This window comes from Anolis carolinensis, chromosome 3 (assembly GCF_035594765.1).
Source record: "Anolis carolinensis isolate JA03-04 chromosome 3, rAnoCar3.1.pri, whole genome shotgun sequence".
NCBI lineage: Eukaryota > Metazoa > Chordata > Lepidosauria > Squamata > Dactyloidae > Anolis > Anolis carolinensis.
Genome location: NC_085843.1, coordinates 280,072,218 through 280,090,107, shown reverse-complemented (window position 1 = coordinate 280,090,107; position 17,890 = coordinate 280,072,218). Strand labels below are relative to the sequence as shown.

Sequence of the window (17,890 nt, the reverse complement as noted above, 5' to 3'; positions counted from 1 at the left end):
CACTTTCGTTTTAAAGAAGGAATTCTAAGCATGCAGGCAGAAACTGTAATTGCCATATTACAGAGTGAACCTTTTGCTGCTGCGCATTACATTTGTCAGCAAATAATTTTTTTGATTTCAGGATTTTTAAAATCAAGGTGCGCATTAGATTCAATGGCACATGAGACTTGAGTAAATATGGGTAATTTGCATCAAGCATTATGTCTGGATTCTTGCCGTTTCACAGATCCTCACTCTCTTTCCAGCCTTGTGAATGAGGCCCTTTTTTGTGGAAGCAAGGATTGGGGAAAAAGCTTCAGTGGAGACACCTTTTCCCCATGATAGTAACTCTTCCAGAAGTGAATTTCCCTTCCAATGGGTAAATTTCTCTCACTTCCTGTTTTCTCACCCCTGTTCTTAGCTGTGAGTCATTTGTAAGTCAGATACTTGTAACTCGGGGACTGTCAGTAAACATAAGTTGTATATTTCTCAGTTCAAACAAAGCCATTATCGATGCCTGTAGAACTTTCCCTTTGCTTGCTTCCATTTAATACAAATGATAGATAAATTTACAGGATTAAAAAAAAACTTCTATTCAGCTGTAGGAAATCAAGAGTGTCAGAACACTACATATACAGAGATGAGAGAAGCACCAGAACTTGTACAACGTGTCACCCACTCCACCAAGTTCATCATTCACTTTGGAGTCTTCATTTTTTGTAATCTCAGGCAAATGTCAAAACCCGCCGGTTGTCAAGCCATAATGCATATAGCACGTGTATTTTAGGGACACAAAGTGTGAAGACTTGTTCAAGTAAATTTGACAAATGAAAGCAGAAGGCATATTTTGAAAGGGAAGCTGTAAACACATTCCCTTGAGTTGGTGAGGATTATCAGGCAGGCATGGGTATTACTCAGAAACCCAGCAGATAGTCAGGATGAGAGTAGTCCTAGACCTCCACTCAGCTACTTGTGTGCCCGCTAACCAATCCTTGGTTATTCTTCCTGTGAATCAGGAATCTTTCTTTAAATCCCTGAATGTCTGGACTCCAGTCTGGTCAGCTGACAAATAATTGCAGTAGTAGATTAGCACTTAAAAAAAACCCAAAATTGTGACGTTAGCTTCCTTTCACCATACATTTGTTAGGATTTGCTTTCCTTGCCTATTCAGCTTCTTGGCCACAGCAGTGTGGTTCATGGCTGGAAAATCATTTTGATGGGAAGTAAGAGAATTGCTCACAGAAGTATTTTTTTCTAGTGAAGAACTGGTGAGTAGATTAGTAGAATGTATAAAATGAGTTCAGATTTGCCTCTCCTCAGCTCCTCTGTAAGCAAGCGTGCAGTGCATATCTTGCACAACAAATGTGTCTTAGTACTGCTAGATTAGATCTCTGACCATTATTGGGGGATAAAATGAGGCATCACACATCATCCTGGACTCATTGTAGAAAAGGAGGGATTAAACATGCGGCAAGAAAGGGCTTTTTAAACCTTTTCCAGTTGCGAGCCCTTTTAGCCTGGGAAATATTTATGGTATATATGTATATAAATAGATATAAAAATAAAACATTTACTGATAATAAACAGATTCATTTCTCTTTTTGAGGGATACATCTGAAGCATTTTCTGCAGAGTACTGTAAACACAGCACATTGTTGCTAAACGATTTGTGTAAATAGGTGGTGTTCAGAAACCTTTCACTTGTCAAATTTGTGATCCCAATGTTGACATAAAGGTGAAGGTTTTCCCCTGACATTAAGTCTAGTCTGGGGCTTGGTGCTCATCTCCATTTTTAAGCTGAAGAGCCGGCATTGTCTATAGACACCTCCAAGGTCATGTGGCGGGCATGATTGCATGGAGCGCCATAATGGAGCAGCGGTGCCTATTGATCTACTGACATTTGCATGTTTTCAAACTGCTAGGTTTGCTGAAGCTAGGGCTAACAGCGGGAACTCACTCTGCTCCTCAGATTCGAACCTCTGACCTTTCGGTTAGCAAGTTCAGCAGCTCAGTGGTATCAAGCACTTTCTGTTGCTCTTGTCTTGGGCTTAGGTTGGCTATGCTTGTCCCTCTCCTTGATTCCCATGTTGGAAGAGCGCTGGCTGTGGTTTGAAGCTTGCCTGTCGTGCAAAGTAAACATTGTACTCTGGGACCAGAAGTCCTTCTTAATTAAAACATAAACAGAGGGTCCTTCTGTTAGGGGGCATGGCTAAATATCTTTTTAGGCACAATGTTTAATATTCTGGTGTTTCCCTTCATGTTTGCAGCTGGTGTTTCCAATTTTAAGTTCCAAATGATCCCCTGGTCTCAGCTGCTGGGTGAAAATGACTATCTCGTGTAATTGTCTGTCTGATTATTAAGCCAGGGTTGCTTAATTATCTCCCAGTTTCACTGGGTAGCTTTAAGGCTGAGCATTGCAGGACTCTACAGAGAAGAGAACAAAGAAAGCACTGCTGGAATTCCCAATGTGTTGGCCAGACGCTGCTGGTATTTGGCAGCACACATGTGAAAGGGGGGGGGGGGATGTGTTGATGTGAGCAGAGCAGTCAACTGATTTATTTTTATTGTATGGCTTGTTTGAAATCAATGCCAGAAGCCTCTGTCCTCCAAACAGAGATTTTCCAAATCGAGAGATGATCCTTTTCCTAATCAGCTGCAGTCTTACTGACTGACTATTATCTTCTCCTATCTTGAGGCCTGCCAGCCATTTGTATCCCAAACTGACATTTTAAAAAATCTGATGACTGTTTAGAATCGCTCCTTGCCTACATCATGTTTTTGGAACGTGATGGATGCCTCTGGCACTCGAGAATGGTTATGTGAAGGGTTGAGAGAATGTGACAACAGTGTTTGTGTGATGTGGTGTACACTTTGTTTGTTTAACTAATTCTCCCTTGTTGTTTCTCTGGTTAACTGGCAGGGCCGCCTTGTTTCTTCCTCCATTTGCCTTTAGTTGTCTGGCACTTTAAAAGAGCCGGGAATATTTTGTCCTTGAATTGTTTTAGTGCCTCCCACGTGTTCTTGGCCTGATATTGATTGAATGGAGCAACGTGATGTGACCAGAGCTGGATCTGCCACTCATCAGATCGTGGCAGTGGATGTTTGGTGACTACTGCACGTTTTGATGGTTGAAGAATGATTCAGCAGCCAGTCCAGCTGTTCATGGAATAGAACACATAATATTCATGGAACAGAATGGGGTATCATCTTGTCTTGTTCCTCAGGCAACAAAATGTCATGGGTTAGATCGTGTCTTTTTCTCACCATTCAAACCCTTTCTCAAACCTTTCTGTTCCTGTGAAGCTGAATCTTTAATCCGCTAGCAAAAATAAAGTCTTTGGTGTCCACAAAAACTCATGGTAGAAATGTGTTTTTATCCATCTCAGCGATGTTATAGGATGCCTTTATATCTTTTTATTCTTATTCAGTCTTTCCCTTGCATCCTCTCTTTTGTTTTCTTTCACAATTAGAGGCAGGGGAAGGAGTTCTTAAGGGCAAACGCCTGCTTTATTAATGAAATTGTTGCTTGCTCCATAAATAACTTTCCCCCCAATGCAACTTTATCACAGGGAATATCTGAAGAACTAATGTATTTTAAGGGAAAGGAAATCTTTAGCTTTGTGTGAGTGATGACAGTCCTGCTAGGAAAAGTTTTTAATGATTATGTGGAACAACATTTCCCAAGTTTCCATTTCAGTTTATCATGGTACAGGGCAAACCGATCTAGTATCCCATTGCTGTATAATCTCTCTGCTTCTGCAACAATGGAAGAAATAAGGTTGATATGCAAGAATGGTTTGTGACCAGCAAATAAAATGTTCTGTAATCTGGAAGTGATTATGATTATTCCTTTGAAAAAGTATGAGCTATAGAAGTACTTTTCCATATGAAAAATGATTGCTAGTGGCAGATTTTCTATTTTAATTTGGCTAGTGTTCATGTCATATTAGGTTACACATGAAAGGCTCCTACAGGAGATATGTCTCTTGATTGCTTAAAACTCTTTTCTGCAATAAAATAAAATGATTGATTGTCACCTCATTGCTGAAGCTGGTCTCTGAAAAACAGGCATTCAGATTTCATCCTGAGAACATAGTGCTGTACTGTGTATTACTACTGCTAGGTATTTTCCAGTTCTGAAAAAGAATGGGTTCAGATTCTGTACATTTTGGTGGTTTTTGAGGGGACCATCCAGACCACTTCTGCACTCTTGGCAGCTTCTGACTTGCAAAGGATTGCCAACAGACTCAGTTCTGGCTCAGACCTTGTTGAATCAGTGAGTCATCTTCTCCTTGTGGCAAGTGGGTGGGGTGGGGGGCTACTTTGCTTTCTGGTTTAGCCTGAACACTCTTGTCCCATTCTCAAACTAACAGTGAAGCTATTACAGCAATTGTGTGGTCTGTTGATGCATCTTTAAGATTATTTTTGAACTCTTCATTCAGATCTCGTTTGACACTTCAGATTTAATCACCTATTGAAAACAGTGCAGGCCAAATTTCAGCTGTTTCCTGGCAGGACACATTACACAGTCTCTTGTCATTCTTACCAAAAGGGTTTCTTTACCTGCGTCGTTGGTATGGAAGCATTGGCTTGAAGTCTTATGGAGATGCTTTGTGATTGAAGCATATTACAGCCCAGTTTAAATACTTTGTAAATGAAAGGAAACTCCCTTTATATGCTCATATATACAATGATCTCATGTATAAGTCAAAGGCCGGATTGTGGATTTCAATATCACCTGTGGATAAGTCGAGGGTCATTTTGTGGATTGGGGAAAACACTAATGCTACCTCAGGAGCCCAGCCACCCCTGACCACCACCACGATTTCCTCTCTTAGGAGCGGGTCACAGTCATGCTTTTCATCACTCTACTCAAGAAATGATGGTTCCTTTTTTGATGAGTTAAGGTACAATAATCACATTGACCTTTTTTGGTTTTTTGGTTGAACGTTTTGACTAAAATTCGTGGACTTCTACATTAGTATATAAGGTAACCGCAGTTTGAAAATGCATCAGCAATGACGAACCATGCTTTGTGGTTGGAGCACAAAAATGTGCTCACCTTAGTTTGTTGCAGTGTTTCATGACTGAATTGATCAGCATATGACTGAATGAATTAACAAGCATTATTTTTGCATTTAAGGTCCTTAGACTTAAAGATTGGAGTGTGGAATAGATAAAACAAAGATGCAGTTCTAAAGTATAACTATATCTTTGAAAGCTCAAACCATGGTTCGGCTGTGAAAGCCTTCCTTGATTTTTAAAAAATCATATATATATTGATGTTTGCTCTTGAAATTATCCCCAGCTCCTAGGTAGTTCCTGACCAAAGTCTTTAGCAGAACCAAATCCTTCACTCCTCAGCCACTTGTGTCCCACTGAGCAGCAGTGCGAGTCTTCTGCACAATGGGCCCTGTGATTCAAGGCAGTTTCCAAAGAGTCCATGGCATAATTCTCTGGTAATTAAGGAAATAGCTGACAATGTGCAAAACGAGGCAACACATGGGGCTTCCTTTGTGCTTGGTGAACTCATTGGTTTGATGGGGGAGGGGGATGTGCTGAATAGAGTATTTGTCATTGCATGTCAGTTGACTGACTCATCTGCTGATTGCTTGCCTCTCATATTGGCTTCTCTTCCCACAAGGTAGCCAAAGAAGCATAAACTGCTGAGTATCCAGTGGATCGCAAGGGGAAAAAAAGAAACAAGTCTCACAATGCTCAAAGGATAGTCTGTTTATTAGTAGGAGAGCAGAACACGTTTTGGCCTGTGTATGCATTTCCTGGTTTTTAAAGGGTGCTGAATGATGATCTCAAGGCCATCCATTTCCAGGAACCAAAATGAATGAAGCAAAATATATTCCTTTCTTCCTCTTCAGAGCAAATAATCATTTTAGGCACCTTCTTTGGAACATCTTCAATGCCTGTATTGTTCTAAGATGTTAGTTCCATGCAGTTGTTTGTCTAGATCAGGCATGGGCAAATTTAGGCCCTCTAGGTGTTTTGAACTTCAACTCCCACAATTCCTAACAGCCGGTAAGGCTGAAGTTTGGGTAACGTGGGGTAAAGTTGGGGTAACGTGGGTAAAATGAAGTAGAAGAAAGATGTGTGCCTCCTCCACTATCATTCCTCTTGGTAGAATTGATTTTTGTCCACTGGCGACATGAGGGTCTGAGCAAAGGAAAGATGTAACAGAGGGGAGGGGTTTTAAATTATTTGCATATCATATAATGTCATTTAAACTGAAAACAATGTCATATACAGTAGAATCTCACTTATCCAACATAAACTGGCTGGCAGAACGTTGGATAAGTGAATATGTTGGATAATAAGGAGGGATTAAGGAAAAGCCTATTAAACATCAAATTAGGTTATGATTTTACAAATTAAGCACGAAAACATCATGTTATACAACAAATTTGACAGAAAAAGTAGTTCAATACGCAGTTATTCTTTGTAGTAATTACTGTATTTACGAATTTAGCATCAAAATATCATGATGTATTGAAAACATTGACTACAAAAATGCATTGGATAATCCAGAATGTTGGATAAGCGAGAGTTGGATAAGTGAGACTCTACTGTATTTGCATAAGGGAGAACATTTTGCTCAACTTAAGCCAGATGTGCTTGTGGGTTGTAGTACCTTGTGGAAAATTCTATTTACTGCTAGCAAGCAACCATCAATTTGACAACCAAACAAAGCATGACTTTAGACCTTAAGACTATTTGACAGTTGTATTAAGGCACTCTTTTCAATCACAGCCCAGTGAAACAGTTTTCCACGGTTTTTATGCCACCCTATGCTAGGTTTATCATAGCATATATCTCCCATTTATCCCAGTCTCTACTGCTCTAGTTCCTCATTGTGCAACATGGGCAAAAATTGACTGCTGAATTTACATCTATGTAACACCAGTAGGTTTTACCTAATTTGCACACCAGTTCCATTCATGCTGTTTTTCTCCAGCAAAAGCTGAACAGCATGTGCATGTGGGGCCTATGTTTGGAGTGGCAAGGCCCCAAGCAAGGTACCATGCCAGGGTCCACACATTTGGCAAAACAGTATTCTCTCATAGCTTGCCAGCTTTTGCACACAAGTGGCCATTACTATTTTGAGACTTCTACAAATTTGTTTCACATTGTTGATTTGGCACTATCCTCTGTTCAGAGCTTGGGATCATCCAGACTGGTTAAGCTTTTATTGATTTTGGAAGGAAAGCTCAGTCATTGAAAACTGAAATGTGGCCAGAGCAGGGTACTGAAAATCTTTTACAGGCAGGAAAGAATCCAAGCTGAAGCCATACACTCACTGCTTTCATATATATAAAGCAAGTCAGAACACATTTGGTTGTAATCCTTTGCTGTTTCAGTATTCTGGAAAAAGACACCATATTTCTTGAATCAGTGTGGTGTAGTGGTTTGAGTACTTTATTAGGATTTCGGGAAGCCCGGGCCCAAATCTTGGCTTGGCCACAGAAATCAGCTGGGTGGCATTGGACATGTTCTGCACTCTCAACCTAAAAGATGGCAGTGTCAAATTGTCCCTGAGCAAATCTTGCTATGAAAACCTGAGACAGATTCATGATGGGGCTGCCGTAAGTAAGTCTCAGTTGACTTTGAGGCACATAGTAATTAATATAACAGAATCTCAATTTATGAGTGTCCCTTTTTATGAGCTTTTCGAGCTATGAACCGTTGCTTGGCCCTGGTTTCGTTTTCACGAAGAGTCGGAAATGACTGAGTGAATGAAGAGAAGAGAGAACCTGAGCTAGTTCAGGATGATTTGAATTATTCTGGTATTACTGACAGGCAAACATAATAGATGTATATGTGCACATATGTTTCTCCAAGTAGCTTGTCAACTTATGGTCACCCCATGAATTTTATGGAGTTTTCTTAGGCAAAGAATACTAAAAAGATAGTTATGCCATTTCTTCCTCTGAAATATAGCCGACAGATCTTCCCTGAGATTTTGAAGCAACAAAATTGAATTTGCTCTGGTTTTTAAGACACACTTTGATGGAAAGATAAGACACAAACATTAAGCATTCTCATCAAAGCTACCATGATAAGAGCTACCTCTCCATGGGATTATATGTTGAATAGGCCTTTTCTTAATTCCTCCTTATTATCCAACATATTCACTTATCCAACGTTCTGCTGGCCTGTTTATGTTGGATAAGCGAGACTCTATTGTAATGTAAATACACTCTTGATTCTCCATTTGAAGCAGAAGTGAATGATAGTAGGCACTATCATCCCTCAGTATTGTCAAGTAGAAAGATGCTTGTGGATTGGGGCAATCTCTGGTATAAATACAAAAAGCCCCTTATTTCTTGTGGTCTGATCAATAAAAAGAAGTTCCTTCAAGGTCAAGCCAGTGACTTCAAGGATACCATCCATCCATCTTGCACTTGGTTGGCCTGTCTTCCTTTTTCCTTCAATTTTCCCCAGCATCATGATCTTTTCCAAGCTTTCCTGTCTTCCCATGATGTGGCCAAAGTCCAACAAAGTGAGCAGCCGGGCATTATTTCCTGGAGGATGGACTGGTTGGATCTTCTTGCGGATTTTCCTCCAGCACCAAAGTTCAAAAGCATCTATCTTCCTTCGCTCAGCCTTCCTTATGGTCCAGCTCTTGCATCCATAGGTTACTAAGCCCAGGTTACTAAGATAGAAAGCTGTCTCACAGAGTCAGGCTATTGGCCCATGTGGTTCAGTATTGTCAACACTGACTGATAGAGACTCTGCAGGGTTTATGATAGTAATCTCCATCGACTCTACTTGAAAATGCCAGGTAGTTAAGCTCCTAATTGTATTTTGTTACAAATCGGCCTGGATGGAGATTTGGAGCTTCAAAGGTATCAAACAAACCCATCAAATTAAATGGAAATGAGGTAGGTACTGCAGTGAACGTTGAGATACATGTCTTTGATCCCTTGTGCTGGTTTAGAGTGTTTGTGAGCTGTGTATGTGATAACATTTCACGTGATTGTAGTCCACTGGTGTGCTGTGACCAATATGCAGTCTAACACACCAGTTTTTTTGTACTGTGACCTACCTGTGAGACAAAGATGTAGTGAGTATATGAGGGGTATAACCAGCAGAAAATAATTAGATGATCTCATATATTGAAACTGAGGTCTTCCAGCATTTTGGGCACCCAGACACATTGCTGCTATGAGTATCACTGTAATTTGTGGTTCTTGTCAATGGAGAGATGTACTTCATCACAGCAGTCACTCATTGCCTTAGAGCCATTCCAGTGCTGTCCCAGAAAGCAGCCTTGAAGCTGGCCCCTGCTTTTCTGATAATAGTTTTCCAATATCCCAAACTTTAGTATCTTTAATGCTTCAAGGATGATGGCCAGGCCGCTGCTTTGTGGTCGTTTCTCTCTCTGAGGTATACAGAGACCAAGGGGTTTTTCTTTTCTCTTCTTTAGTTCGTTCCTGGCCTCCTACAGAGTTGAGGCTTTTCCAGGAATGAGTTGTTCTGCTGGCAAAGCACATTCCACAGCCCCAGCTGCTTTCTAGAATACTGTTTGCCTGCCATTCAACTAGAGCCAAGACCAATTTGACAGCCCACTTGGAAGGACTGGGTTACCAGGATCCAAAGTAGCAACTGGCACCTTTTTCTTTGTGGCTCCTCACTTGTCACTTTGTTCTGCTTTGACCATTGTGAAGGCCTCAACTTTCAGGGAGCACTCAACTTTCTCTAAGGATGCTGCCTGGACAGATTTGTATGCGGAAGTGTGACTCTTCCCTTCACTACACGCTTGGAGGCTAAGTGTGTAACATATTATTATTATTATATTGGGAAAAAAGCTGTATTACAGTTGAGTGTTGCTCCTTATCCTTCAGAATTCCTATGTCGCATGAGAGTAAAGGGTTAAGGGTCGTAGATATCTCCCGGACTCATATTGGCCAGCTGCAAGACTCCTTAGCTGCACAGATGGGATTATGACATGTAATTTGGGGGCACTCTATCAACCTGTAAAACTGCATAAACTGAGTGAGAATTCATTTGATGAATAGCAGCTATTCATCATGGTGTGGAGCATAATGCATAGAAGGATTGAAAAGATTATTGCAACCGCAATATAATCAGTATAGTCCCAAGCTTTAGAGTATTGTAATTATTATACATTAAGTGCTGTGATGCTGCCCAGTCAGGTTTTATTTATGGTGACTCTGAGTGAGAGATTGCCAAGACAGGGCTGTTAATAATGACGGCAGGTTTTTAACAACCCTGCTGAGAAATCAGAACCAGGGCTTCCTTGATTCAATCAACACACTTGTAACACAGTCTTCCTCTTTTACTTCAACTTGGTCAAGTATTATTGTCTTTTCCCATTGAGTCATATCCTCTTATGATTTCTCAACATACATCTTGTTAATTGAGGTATACCTGTACTCTCTTTTTACATTTGTAAATAATAATAATAATAATAATACTTTATTTTTGTATCCCGCCACCATCTCCCCAAAGGGACTTGGGGCGGCTAACACAGGGCCAAGCCCAAAGGACATAATGTAAACAAGATAAAATATAAAACAAGACAATGAAAACAAGTAACAAGCAATATAAAACACAAATGAATTCAGGCACAAATTTTAACAAATACATAAAACAAGATAAAAAGTATTAAAACAATATCAACTTCAACCACCAAAGGTCAGGAGAGTAAAGGGCGTCAGAGTAAAGGGCATAATAACAAGGTTATCTCCTAAAGTGCCTGGCTGGAGGAATCCAAGGTTTCCTGAGATGACGTTGGGGGTAGGATGGGGTGGGGTCAGAGATAAAATACAGAACAGCAGCATGGTTGTCAAGGGGTCTTTGGTAGGTGGGTGGGGGGAATCTGCATGCTGCTGCTGTACCCCAATGAGGTATTGACCTAAACAAATGTGTTTCATTCTTATGTGGCTCCATCCAGCGAGGAGACTTCAAAGCCTATCTAGTTCTGACAGGAACATATGGCCTTTTGGAAGTGTGTGTGTGTATGTGTGGGTGGATTTGGCAGGGACAGAACAGGATCTTAGGCATTCTTCGGCATTTCAAAACTAGTTTTATTGATACAGCACTCCATAGGTTGAAAGGAAAACATAGTTTTTGTGTTTTGCCTTGTACTACAGAGTGTCCTGACACGGTGCCTTTGTCATTTTCTGGGAAGAAAATAAGTTAAAGCAGTTAAACCAGGATGAGCTGTGAAGAGCTTTTCAAAGCCCTTTGTCAAATAACTGTTGCTTTGTGCCAAGCGAAGGTTGAACCCAGCCATTTCCAAACCCAGGGCTGCAGGCCTGTGTTCCTCAGCCAAAGGCATTAAAGCAGTTGCTGGAGCTAACGGCTTAAGCTGGAAACTGGAGTGGAGGAGGCGAAACAGTCCTGCTTTTTGACCAGATAAGGACATTTGCCTACGTCTCTTGTATTGGCATCCAGCTTGACCAACTGAGTGCTTTTTACTGCTTAGAGTTGCTACAGGGCCAAGTAGTGGAGCAGCCGCTTTTCATTCTGTACTTGAAGCTTTGAGTACACACAGTCACAGCTCCAGGATTTGAAGCATTTGAACTAAGCCCCAGAATCTCCAGTGTGCTGTTTCTGGTGGTTGTAGAGGCTGTACAAAGAAGTGCAGCCCCTGCTTAAACCTGTAAAAATCGCATTGAAGAGGTCTGTATAATGCAAATTAGTTTCAAAAACGTCATTTTTCTTCATGCAGAATTGTATTCTTTTCCTTTTTTGCATGCCTCCGCTGCCCATTGGAGCTTTGTATACACAGCTGTGAGGGCTGTCTGCCAGATATGTTCCTTCAAAACATGTGTTCCTTGCATTAATAGGATGGGGGGATTGCAGATGCATATTCCACAAGCCAGCAATAAAAAGGAAATCAGTTTCTTCATCTGAATACAATTTTGCCAAGTAAACATAGGATCCGAGTGAGATCATAAAGTTTTCCGTGATACAGCATTGTAAAGGGAACAACTTCTGCGTGTGATATCCAGATGGGCTCAATTTCACCTTCCCTTCTCTGTTATGTTTTGAGAAAAGGTTCCAGTTCAACCTTCATAATTTTGGGGGGAAATACGCCCATCCCAGTAACACACAGTTATGTTTCTGAAATCTATATATATGTGAATGTATATTATGTGTGTGTGCATGTTCTGCAAAGGCTCCTACATTGCTTGATGGGTCTGGACCAAACCTGGTACACATAACCTTCATGATTTAACTGAAAATACTGGTGTGGTTTCAACTTAGAAGTCCACCTCATTTGGGTGTAGGCCTCAAAAAACGAATCAATAGGTATGTATGTAGTGTTCAGATGTAACCACAAGAGGGCAATAGATAGATGGAAAGAGTACCTTAGAAAGAGAGATGGTTTAAGAGAGCTAGAACAGCAGTCTCACCTGGCTGCATGGGAATTCTAGGCCCCAACCCGACAGGTCAGGTGCAGGTACAATCACAGGCTGAATAGGCCCAACCTAAGGGTCACATGGCTCAGGTGCAGGCTGGGCTACAACAGCCTCAATATTAGTAGACCTCCGTGTGAGAGAGGCCTCAGTGTGTGAGAAGCTTCAATGAAAGAAGCCTCATGTGTGAAGCTCCAGTGTGAAGGCTGCTGATTGAAAAGCTACTGTGTGAAACTCATGTGAAAGTTTGGTGTGAGAGGAAACTCTGTGAGAGTGAAGCTGTCTGTCTGCATGAGAAAGAAGCCCAGCATGGAAGCAAAGAAGGAAGTACAGTAGAGTCTCACTTATCCAACATAAACGGACAAGCAGAACGTTGGATAAGCAAAAATGTTGGATAATAAGGAGGGATTATGGAAAAGCCTATTAAATGTCAAATTACATTATGATTTTACAAATTAAGCACCAACACATCATGTTTTACAACAAATTGACAGAAAAAGAGTTTAATACAAGGTAACGTTATGTAGTAATTACCGTATTTACGAATTTAGCACCAAAACATCGTAATGTATTGAAAACATTGACTACTAAAAGGCAGACTGCATTGGATAACTCAGAATGTTGGATAAGCGAATGTTGGATAAGTGAGACTCTACTGTATAAAGAACTTTGTGTTATGGAAACCTTGTTCTTGTAAATAGTGCAACCATATTATTTTGCTACAAATAAAAGACTCCATTGGAAGATAATACATTGGCCTGTGCGGTTTTGTTCTTTTTATCACTTTTGCTACTGGTGCTGGGTCACACTGCTGCTAATAAGTTACTCTGCTGTGCATTTCTGGGAAGGGTCTTTTGTTAGTAAGCCCACTCACCCAACAAAGCCTTCAGCTAGCAATGAATATTTCTAATAAATAGCATTAGGGGATACAAACCTGGGCAATGTCAGATATATATATATATATATATATATATATATATATATATGTGTGTGTGTGTGTGTGTGTGTGTGTGTGTGTGTGTGTGTGTGTGTGTGTGTGAAAACTGGAAAGGGCTTGGGTTGGGCTTCCTACTTGGCGCAAGTGCGAGTTGATAAAATATACAAATTGCCAACAGGATAGAATACTAGTAAATTAGTAATTATCTACAAGAATATTTAGCTCAATGGTGATGGTGATGGTGATGATGGTGATGATGGTGATGATAAATCTGTTACCTTTCTCTCACTGTGACTTGAGGCGGGATACAGCATAATTAAAACATCAGATAAAATACAATTAAAACGCATACAACACAAGATATTGAAGAAGGTGATCCTATATGTAACCTCAGTTACCAGGTATGGATTTTGAGAAGAAAGGAGAGCAAGTATTGTAATACCTGCAAAAATACCCCTGGAGGGGAAATGGTTGTGAATTATTTTGTAAATGATTAGGTTACGGTTGGTCCTGGATATCCAACCATCCAGGGATTAAAATACTCTGTTTTTAAAAAAAATCCAAAAAAGTAAACGTTGGTTTTGTCATTTTATATAAGGGATGTGATTTTGCTACGTTGCTATATAGAATATGATTTGATCATCCAGAGATGTTGGTATCCATAGGGGATCCTGGAGCCAAATCCCAGGAGATACCAGGGGCTTCTCAAAAGTGGAATTGAAGACTCTAGAGTTTCCTAGTTGACAGCCCTGCCAATTTTGAATGGACTTTAAACAGCTTCTTAGTGTTTAATTCAGAATCTGTATGTGCTAAACTGTTGTGTTTGTGGGATGGAAGCGGGAGCTTCAATATGAAGGACAGTAGATAACCTTCTTTTCTTCTGCTGTTGCATTGTGATTTTATAAATATCTGTTGGTGTCAAGTATTTTCTTTAAAAAAAAACTCCCAAAAAACCAAATTCGTAATACAGTAGAGTCTCACTTATCCAAGCCTTGCTTATCCAAGCTTCTGGATAATCCAAGCCATTTTTGTAGCCAATGTTTTCAATATATCATGATATTTTGGTGCTAAATTCATAAATATAGTAATTACAACATAACATTACTGCGTATTGAACTACTTTTTCTGTCAAATCTGTTGTATAACATGAGGTTTTGGTGCTTAATTTGTAAAATCATAACCTAATTTGATGTTTAATAGGCTTTTCCTTAATCCCTCCTTATTATCCAACATCCAACTTCTGCCGGCCCGTTTAGCTTGGATAAGTGAGACTCTACTGTATGTGCAGTCTTCTTTAATTTATTCCAGTGGTGGAATATTGGATCTTTGAGTCTGAATGACCTGGTGTTCCTGCTCTGAAGGAGATGGACTGGAAAGGCCCTGTTGGGCTTCTTACCCACCCCCTATCCCTGCCTCGTAAAAAATCTCCTTAGGAAATCTTTATAATGACCGTAAAGTCAACATGAGCCAAGTCCTAGTATCAACTGGCCTGCTCTGTTACTTTTTCCTCTTAGGTTCATTTTGTCTCTGACATCTCATCTCTCTTTCTCCTTTTTACAGGGTTGTGAAGGAAGAAATCTCCGATGACAATGCAAGGCTTCCCTGTTTCAACGGCCGAGTGGTATCATGGGTAAGCAGGTCTCTGGACTAGTTTCCTTTGCAGATTGCTGTTAAAAGGGCTGAATAAACAGAAAATGCCATGTTGGAAAGAGTGGAGCCGTGAAGTGTCCACGTAATCCTGAGCTGAGGCAATTCACCAGTCTTCCCCCATCTTGCATGCATTGTGGTACCAGAAGACCTAGGCTTCTCTTCACTACCAGCTGGAAGATTTTCATCTGGTGCAGGGTCTTTCTTTGACAGTGAATGACTCAAAAGATTTGAGTGGTTCAAGTGGGCCTCTGCAGAATAAAGAGACGGATACTGTATTTCATTCCATGTTCAGGTTCACTTAATCTGGTTTTTGGTTTCTTCCCTGGAATCTAAATTACAAGGAGGAGATTTCAGAGTAAGATTATTGAACCGTAAAACAATCCGCTGTGTTGCAAGTCTCATGAAGTTCATTGAATTCCCAGATAAACATACCAAGACTTGGAGGAAAGAAAAATCGCAAGAGACTAAATAGGAAATGGGTAAACTTCATTTATTAGGATTGAACTAAATCCTATCCCTTTCTGTTCCCCAACATACCTATCGATAACATTACATAGGGCCGTTTTGAACAGTTTATCTAACTTGGCTTCGGGCAATAGGAAGTGCTGTTCAAGACGCTTCAGTGAAACTTGGTTTGGCAAGCCTTTCAATGTTTCAGACTTTTATTAGTTGTAATTATGTAATTACTGGCAAGTGACAACCTCTTCCTTTCTTGACTGAATTGTTCTGTGAACTCCAGTGCAGCATCCCATCTGAACAACTATTTTTGCAGGTAGATGGAACTTGACTTAACAAGGCAGTTCCTTTTCTTGTAAACAAGTAAAGAGATCTGGAGGAGGCAACTTGCGAAGGTGGAGCGCGCTGTGGAGCATGCTGTAATGAGTTCTGGAAAAAGAGTCATTATTCAGTTACTGTCTTAAATACAAATCTTCATGCTACACAGACTCATTTAGAATAAAGAAATGAGAGGTGGGCACATTGTACATTGTAGAAGCAAAACAGTAAAAGTCCTGTCTACCTGCCATGCAGGCTTAGTGATTTATAGTATTCACTTGAAGCACCAACATCCAGGAAGATTTAATAACAAATTGAGCATTCTCTTAGCTAAGGCCAAGCAGTTTAGGACTTGAAAGGTTAAGACCAACACTTTGAATTGGCCCCAGAAAGCAGTCGGCAGCCGGGATAGTTTTTTTTGGTATTGGAATAATGTGATAATGATATCAAGCACCAGTTTATTGCTTGATAGCTAGAATTCAAAAATCCAGAATTGTCCACATGGGTGGCTGAGATACTGAAATATTCGATGTTCAATGTTCACAAACTTTGTTTAATGCGCAAAACTAACAATCATTAGAAATATTGTGTATAAAACTATGTTCAGATTAGGTATATTGGGTGTATAGGCAGTCCCCAAGTTATGATAGGTCCTGGAGGTTTTGTTCTTAAGTTGAATTTGTATGTGAGTTGGAACAGGCAAGGGTGAACATGCCTGTCCTGTTTGTTTTGCTGTCTGTATCCCTGTGAGAATTGGATTTTGAAAAATTGGCTTGCTGTAGAAAAAAGGATTGGTGATAAAGCTTCAGTTGAGAAATCTTTTCCTCATGAGAAATCTTCTAGGAGTTAATTTTCCTTCTGAGGGGCAAAGTTATCTCACTTCCTGTTGTCTCACCCCCATCCTTAACTATGAGTCGTTTGTAAGTCGGATATTTGCAACTTGGGGGCTGCCTGTATATGAAACATAACTGAACTTAATGTTTTGACTTGAGTTCCGTTCTCAAGATGCCTCATTATGTATCTGCAAGTATTCCAGAATCTGAAGAAATCTGTATCACAGAATACTTTTGGTCCAAGCATTTAAGAAAAGCAATACTTGAGCTATGCCGTTCTTTCTACTTGTTCCATAGATGTCAACATATGCCATTCATTTTTAAAGTAATTGTAGCATGTCCTGCTGAGTCACTTAATAACAGACTCCTGAAACTTTGAGTTTTACCTAAAGAAATAAACAAAGCTCCGGACTCTTTCAGTTGTCAGTGGGGAAGTATCCAGAGCTCCCCCTGCTAAACAGGTGTCAATATTGTGTTGTCGAAGACTTTCATGGCCGGGATCACAGGGTTGTTGTATGTTTTCCGGGCTGTATGGCCATGTTCTAGAAGTATTCTCTCCTGATGTTTCGCCCACATTTATGGCAGGCATCCTCAGAGGTTGTGAGGTTGTGAGGTGTCAATATTTGTTTATAGCTAGAAGGAGTCTTGCTAAAGTTTTTGTGTAGCTGGTTGGAAGATCTTTTCATTGACTGATCTACTTCCCCAGTACTTCATTATACTCCAGAGATCTTGTGCACAGTTTCCTTCTAAAATCTTATTTAAAAAGATCCCATACAACACATGCATCCTGCAAATTTTCAGACTAGTGAAGGGTTGAAATCTATTGAGATCTCTATCTGGCCAAGTTTAATCCAGTCACAGAATGCTGAGACTTCTAGGCACAGCCTCTGAGCTTTCTTTGCATAGAATCCTCGACAGCTATGCCATCTGTTTCTAGCAGGACAGCTGGACCTTTGAGGCAAGGAGTGGGCCCCTTCCTTTGTGCATTGTGCCTGTGGCCTCCTGCTCCGACATCCCCCCTCCTATCAGTCTGGGAATTGTGTGCTCCACAGGGACCAGACTGCAAGCAGCTATTTCAATAACGCGGCTCTAATTTTAGGAAGCTTAGTGGGCGTGGGCAGTTCAGCCAAAGTCTCTCCAGACAGTTCAAGAGGCTGGGGATTAGTAGGACTCTTACGCTGAGAAGGCTTGTTGGTGGGCAGGCTCGGAGGTGAATGCATCCAACATTTCCCCCTGCATTTGCATAGGAGAAAAGGTGCTCCTTCATACTGTGAAGTGTTTCATAGATCAACGTGAGCATTTTGAATTTGCGTCCA

At 40.5% G+C, this 17,890-nt stretch overlaps 1 protein-coding gene across 7 annotated transcripts in view; it reads left to right on the top strand.

The window, feature by feature from the left end:
* dvl3 (dishevelled segment polarity protein 3) overlaps nucleotides 1–17,890 on the top strand; it is a 54,967-nt gene that overhangs the window by 14,020 nt on the left and 23,057 nt on the right. For all 7 annotated transcript variants that reach the window (XM_062976875.1, XM_062976876.1, XM_062976872.1 and 4 more), the window contains exon 2: nucleotides 14,878–14,947. In XM_062976875.1, coding sequence (XP_062832945.1) covers nucleotides 14,878–14,947 — 70 coding nt within the window. The remainder of the gene's footprint in view (nucleotides 1–14,877; nucleotides 14,948–17,890) is intronic.